This window comes from the organism of the source record quoted next (genome assembly GCF_019968955.1).
Source record: "MAG: Porospora cf. gigantea A chromosome Unknown PgA_NODE_1351_length_6310_cov_297.399, whole genome shotgun sequence".
Taxonomy (NCBI): Eukaryota; Apicomplexa; class Conoidasida; order Eugregarinorida; family Porosporidae; genus Porospora; species Porospora cf. gigantea A.
This window is the reverse complement of record NW_027151390.1, coordinates 1-6,310: the sequence shown is the minus strand read 5'-3', so window position 1 is coordinate 6,310 and position 6,310 is coordinate 1. Positions and strand designations below refer to the sequence as shown.

General features: G+C 53.0%; 2 protein-coding genes across 5 annotated transcripts; both read left to right on the top strand.

Annotated features, from left to right (window-relative positions):
- Positions 1-158: 158 nt before the first annotated feature.
- Positions 159-1,109, top strand: KVP18_001913 (uncharacterized protein; the record flags this gene model as incomplete). The annotated part of the gene is made up of 1 exon (XM_067952395.1): positions 159-1,109. One exon carries the CDS (start codon positions 159-161, stop codon positions 1,107-1,109), a length of 951 nt encoding a protein of 316 aa, XP_067812974.1.
- A 29-nt stretch (positions 1,110-1,138) lies between these two features.
- On the top strand, positions 1,139-6,261 carry KVP18_001912 (uncharacterized protein; the record flags this gene model as incomplete). Of its 4 annotated transcripts, XM_067952393.1 has the most annotated exons (5): positions 1,139-1,317; positions 1,344-4,172; positions 4,201-4,479; positions 4,509-4,532; positions 4,560-6,261. In XM_067952393.1, the coding sequence occupies 5 exons, from the start codon at positions 1,139-1,141 to the stop codon at positions 6,259-6,261; spliced, it is 5,013 nt and encodes a 1,670-aa protein (XP_067812972.1). The 4 variants fall into 4 exon arrangements, with proteins under 4 accessions (XP_067812972.1, XP_067812970.1, XP_067812973.1 ...); XM_067952391.1 differs by lacking the exons at positions 1,344-4,172; positions 4,201-4,479; positions 4,509-4,532; positions 4,560-6,261 and having other exon boundaries at positions 1,139-1,321; XM_067952394.1 differs by lacking the exons at positions 1,139-1,317; positions 4,201-4,479; positions 4,509-4,532; positions 4,560-6,261 and having other exon boundaries at positions 1,393-4,176.
- Between the last annotated feature and the right edge of the window lie 49 nt (positions 6,262-6,310).

The following is a 6,310-nucleotide window of genomic DNA, read 5'->3' as shown; positions in this document are numbered from 1 at the left end:
GTGAGCTACACCTCCCACGTACAAGCGGGTCTTTCCCCGCTGTCTAATCGTTCCAACAGTTCATTAAGACGGTTTGGAGAAATATCTGGGATATATTAATCACCGCAGTAGCACTTCACAGTCTGGCGAAATATCTGGAATATCTTGATCACCGCCTCATGGATGAACTTTTGGAACACCTAGAAACGTTAAAGGACACGCAAGGCCGTCGTCCATCGGTGGTCAAGCAGGACGGAGCGCCTGTTGTGGGTGGATGTGACAGAGCTCAAGTGTTGAGGGATCTTCGCAGCGAAAGCGTGTTCGACTACGACCGCGACTATATGCGGCAGCTGAAGAGCGGTATTAACGGCCAATGTGCTCGCAAGCGCGCCCCCGAAAAGGATTATCAGTCTGGTACGGCCAAGAGGCGCACGATGATCCACAAATGCTCTTCCTGTCCATCCTCAGAGCTGTTCGTGGCGGACCGTCAATCGTTGATCATCGCCAGAAGTCATCGCGCTTACGTCGCGCTAATGCCGCAGAAGTGGGCTATAACTCCTTACCATATGGCGGTGGTGCCAACCTCGCATGTCTCAAGTGTGCTGAAACTTGACGAGGACCAATACGCTGAGGTACGAAACTACATGAAGGCTGTGGTAGGATTCCTTGATGGACGAGGCTTGGCCCCGCTCTTTCTGGAAACTGTGACGCGTGTGGTGTCCGTTGACCGAGCTCTGCTGAATGCTGGGCCTCACACCCAAATTGAAGTGGTTCCAGTTCCAATTGATGTCCTTGAGTCCAGCAAAGGTCACTTCAAGAAGGCTCTCGATGAGGCCGGTCAAGATTGGCGAACTCACAAGACAATTAAGACATTTGGAAAGAGCCATGCACCGCGAAGGTGCATTCCTGAGCACTTCCCCTACCTTCACGTCGACTTTTCCTTGTCTGGCGGCTTTGCCAGTGTAATCGAAGAGGAGCATACTTCAAAAAGCTTCCTCAGAGACATTGCTGCTGGAGTGTTAGATCTCTGTCCTTTTGATCGGAAGTTCAAGAATGATGATTCGTTTGCGGATTACAGAGCGAAGACCATAACTGAGTTCGCCCCGTTTGATTGGGGCGCATTGACGTGAAAAAGGTTCAAATACTCTTAGCATGAGACATGTTGACTAGATCGCTGAGACGCAAGGCCATCATCGCTGTGGACGGCCTGATGAACGACCCAGCCGCTACGCCGCATCGCCTTCAACTGGAATCTGTGAAGACAAAGCTGAATGACGGTGGCTTCGCGACACTCTCCGCTGTCGTCGATGACTGTGAGAAAGTGTGCAACCACACTGAGTGAGTTTCAGTTCAGCATCACACAGACTTGCCAGTTCGAAAGCTCTCGAGACTTTGAAGGCATCCCTGCTTCCTATGGTGCCACATGCTAATGAACCACGAAGGCGCAACAAGATTGACAAGGATCCCCCCATCCCTAAAAAGAATACCACACGTAAAAAGAGATCTGACTCCGTCTCTAGCATGTCGAGTGTCGACAACGAGGAGTTCATCAGTACATTCGGGAAACCCAGGACCTGCGTTGCATCAGAGGTCAGCATCCAGGTGTCACCTTGTACGCCGTGTGACGTGCCTGCTGACGTGCCCCCGATCCTTCAACCCCTTACGCCAGTTCCCAATCCTGCGGATGACTCCATCGTCATACCAAAGAAGGCCTGTCGTAAAAAGCAGGAGCCGAATACTAAGGAACCGAAAACTAAGGAACCGAAAACTAAGGAACCGAAAACTAAGGAACCGAAAACTAAGGAAGCCAAATCCAAAGACATGGAGCCCAAAATGTCTGTGACGTGCCCGTCGGAGAAGAGCAAAAAGGCCTCGCACAAGAGAAAGAGTGGGTCTGAGAAGAAGAAAATTGGGTCTGAGAAGAAGAAAATTGGGTCTGAGAAGAAGAAAATTGGGTCTGAGGAGAAGAAAAATGGGTCTGAGAAGAAGAAAAATGGATCTGAGGAGAAGAAAAATGGGTCAGAGAAGAAGAAGAAGAGCAAATCAGAAAAAAAGAAAGCGGCAGAGAAGAAATCCACCCCAGTGAAAAAGTCAGTGAAGAAAGGCGCGGTGTCTGAAACGGTTACCGCTGAAAAAATGCCCTCCAACAAGAAAACCTCTCAGACGGCCCTGGCAGAAGCGATCTCGGCTGAGAACAAGGTTTCATCCGAGAATATCGCGTCCGCGTCGGCGAATGTCACCTCGCAGATGGGAGCCTCGGAGTCTGCATTGCTTGAGAAGCAGACTGCGTCGTCTGAGCAGACATCCTTGTCTGAGAAGCAGGCAAATCAGAAGGTCTCTGGGACAGGGGCACTACCTGAAAAGAAGACTTCCTCTCAGAAGATTTCTGAGATAGTGGCACAACCTGAAAAGAAGGCAACTTCCTCTCGGCAAGTCTCTGAGATAGGGGCGCTGCCTGAAAAAAAGACAACTTCCTCCCAGAAGATCTCTGAGATAGTGGCACTACCTGAGATAGTGGCACTATCTGAGATAATGGCACAACCTGAGATAGTGGCACTACCTGAAAAGAAGGCAACTTCCTCCCAGAAGGTCTCTGAGATAGGGGCACTACCTGACAAAAAGGCAACTTCTGAGAGGAAGAAGTCACAAGAGAAATCTGAGCACACTTCATTGCCTGAGAAGCAGCAGTCCGCGTCTGAGGAGGGACTGGACGTTCCTTCTCAGATCGCGATAGAGACGAAAGACGTTCCTAGGAAAAAAAGCTCGAGCAAATCAAAAAAGAAAGACAAAAAAGTATCCCGAAAGAAATCCTCAACGGACAAGCCTGGGAAGAAAGCGGCACGTACGGAGACGGGCGCCAAGGAGCGACCTTCGCGGACTCGAAAGAGTTCAGATAAGAAAGAGCGTGGAGCCAAGTCTAGCGGATCCAGTCCGGCCTCTGAAGTGAGCCGACGCTCTGTAAAGCTCACTCCTTCCGAGTTAACCGCACCAGCCACACCTGCAGTTGCGCCTTCTGAGCAAGTCGTGACACCGGAGTCGGCGTCCGAAATGCCCAGCACGGTCGTGGCTGCATCCAGCTGTGACCTGGTCAAGACAGAGACGTGTGCCACAACGCAGACCAACACGGATCATGTTACGGAAGCACCAAGTGATGTGTCCCGCCCCAGCAAGAGGGCTGGGTCCGATGTAGGTAGTGGTGTTTCCAAGGTGAAGCGGAGGAAAGCGTCGTCGGACGTGAAGACCGACGACTCAAAGAGGTCGGTTGACGCAAAGGTTGTCGTTCCTGCACGATCAAAACGACGACCATCTTCCTTGATAGAGGCCCCCGCCAAGAAGCAGAAAGTCGACGCCAAACCCATCACCATCAGACTGAAGACGAAGCCTCGCGAACCCGCTGTGCCTCAAGTAACTGCCCCTTTGACTCCTAATAGTTCCACCCATTCGACACCTACGCCATCTGTATTGGCCCCTCCTCGTCTTGAGCCCCCCAAGAAGAAACCGAAGGCTAGGCCACCAAGTCGACTCGAAGCGTTGAAGAAAAAGCTGACACCGGTGTCTGAGTATATCGATCCGGACGAGCCCCGCGTCCCTGCCCTGCCGAAGCTGAAGAAACGGTACCGAGACCCGACGAAAGCCATGACGCCGACATCCAGTGTGGTCTCTGCCGCCGCGCCACCTCCGGCCCCGGTAAGGGTACACGTGCAGACGAGCCTGATAACTCCAACGAAGAAGCCTTTGTCGCCCTGCTTCGAGACTTTCAGCTTCGCCAAGAAAATAGGGCTGGATCTCAAGAAGACCATGATTCATGCGCCCAGCAAGAAGGTTGCGACTGAATTCCTAGCCGAGGCTGAAGAGATCGAGGACGACGCCTCCGAGAGTGATCCGGTCGTTGCGGAGAAGCAAACTACAACTGTGGAGTTGTTCGGCGAACGGACCTGGAACCATGAGGCGTCTGTGGCCGATTTCATTCCCGCTGAGCCACGTCTGCTGACTCTGCATGTCGACTGGGCCGTAGTGCTGGATACGCCTCAGGAGACGGACATTTCCACCATTGTGATGAGTGAACCGTGCCAAGTTCCACACTGGTACATTAGCGTTGCAAAGGATACCAGACTACCGCTGGCCCCCCTACCGGAAGGCCCCGTGGCGCGGGTAAAGGACATACCGGAGCTGACCGTCTCCGATGCCTACCTGTGAGTTTAGGGGACATGAACAACACAGATCAACATTGACCTGTGCCGTCGTCTCAGACTCTTGCCAAGTCTACCACGTTCGGGACGACGAAGGCCATCTTCTTGTCGGCCGTATCGGCGACTGTGTTGGCAACGTGGAGTTCAAACGGCTCGAGGAGTGCATTGAGGTGGTCCGAACGGCCATGGAGCCGACTCTTACGCCGTCGTATTTCACTGGGGAGTACGTAGAGCTGAATCGGAGGCTGATATTCGCGGAGGTGGCGAGGTTCTTTGTGAGAATGCTGGTCATAGACATCGCAACCGATCTGTAATTCGCCAAATGGAAGACACACTGAGGCTTCGTTGCCGTCCTTTCAGCAAGTGAGTCGTGAGTGGGCCGACACACAGCATGAAGCCTGTCGCTGTGCAGAACTTGCTGATTGCGAGAATCATCGAGGTGCAAGGGTCGTCCTTGGTCTCCGATGCGGATGTTGACCTTCACGACGGGAGAATCGTCAAACGTGATTGGGCGCGCATTCGGTTGCCCTGGTCTTCCTTCATTCTGGCCAGGCGAAGCAACGTGTGTTTCATCACGATTGAAGACGAAAGCACCCGAGAATCCTGCATGCAAGCCTGGCACGGAGCGCATTGCAAGACGCATACGATTGATGTCTGTATCTCTAAGAATCCGCCGAAGAAACGAAATGCCGACGAACAGCACCGAGAAGCGAAAAAACTGAAGGGGGTGCGCGAAGAAGGCCTTCCCTTACTCCTGGAGCTAATCGAATCTAACAAGAGAAAAGGCATCGATTTAGGCGATCTCAAGAGCAAAGTAGCCCCCTTGCATGAGTGGGCGTACCGCGACCAGCTACAGATGAAACACCAATATGGGCGAACGGTCATGAAACAACTAACTCGGGCGACTGCCCGGCGATGTGGAGATGATGCTCCCGCGTGGGTGAAGGACAGTCGCAGTCTCCACGGCGTGGAAGTGCAGCCCATCATTGCCTCGCCGGAAACACACCGAGACCACTACCGCAACAAATGTGAGTTCACGATCGCTTACGCCAATGAGGAGAGTGAAGAGGGGGTCAACGTAGGTTTCGTTCGTTGCGTTAGGAATAACGTTCCTACCGTTGAGGCACCTGATGCTCCTCATATCCCTGACTGCATGCAGAAGCTGTGTGAGCGAGTGAAAGCTATGATAGCCGGCAGCCGGCTTGCCGTTTACTCCAGGTCAAAGCAGCAAGGTTGCTGGCGCTGCGTCCTCGTCAGGGTAAGCGAGAGTACAAAGCAGATGATGCTCGCATTTCTCACAGGCGCGGGCTTCTCGGGAGAGGTCCATAATGCTGTGCGAGGCCTCTATGGCGAGTTCCTTGGAGAGTATGTCGTGGCGAGCGTCTTTCATGTCGAGCGTGCTCACACGTCGGACTCGTTCCAGGGAGACGAAGAGATGAAGTTGGTAGTCGGCGCTCAGACAATCACGATGGGGTTACGGGAACTCCGGTTCCTGTGCCATCCCAAGTCGTTCTTCCAGACCAACATCGGTGCTTGTGAGCTTCTCTACGACAAGGTGGTCGAGTGGCTTGACGTGCAGAGTAATGTCCTGGTTCTGGACTTGTGCTCTGGCACAGGCACCATTTCTTGCTATGTGGCCAAGCACCTCTCCAATGGGTCCTTGGTCCTCGGAGTGGAGATGGTTCCCGAGGCTGTGACTGACGCGCGTGTAAACGCTGAACTCAACAAGCTCTCTTGCCGGTTCCTGACAGGGAAAGTCGAAGACGTGGTACCTAGTTTGTTGGCGAAGCTGGAAACTGGTGGAGAGCTCGATGGTGTGGTCGTTCCGAAAGCTGCTGACTTCTCAGACGTCGTCGCCATCGTGGACCCCCCAAGGGCTGGTCTCCAAAAGTCAGTAGTCCAGTGCATCCGAAGCTGCCAGATGATCAAGAGGCTAGTGTATGTCTCCTGCAACCCGGACACGCTGCGAGAGAACGCTATCGAACTTACGAATCCGGTCGCCAATGACGGGTACACTCCCAAGAAGTGTGTCGTTGTGGACATGTTTCCCCACACATTTCACTGCGAAATGGTTACACTGTTTTCGCGGTAATTATGACCCAACAAACGCCCGACAGACCTTTAGATTTTTGTTTGGAGGA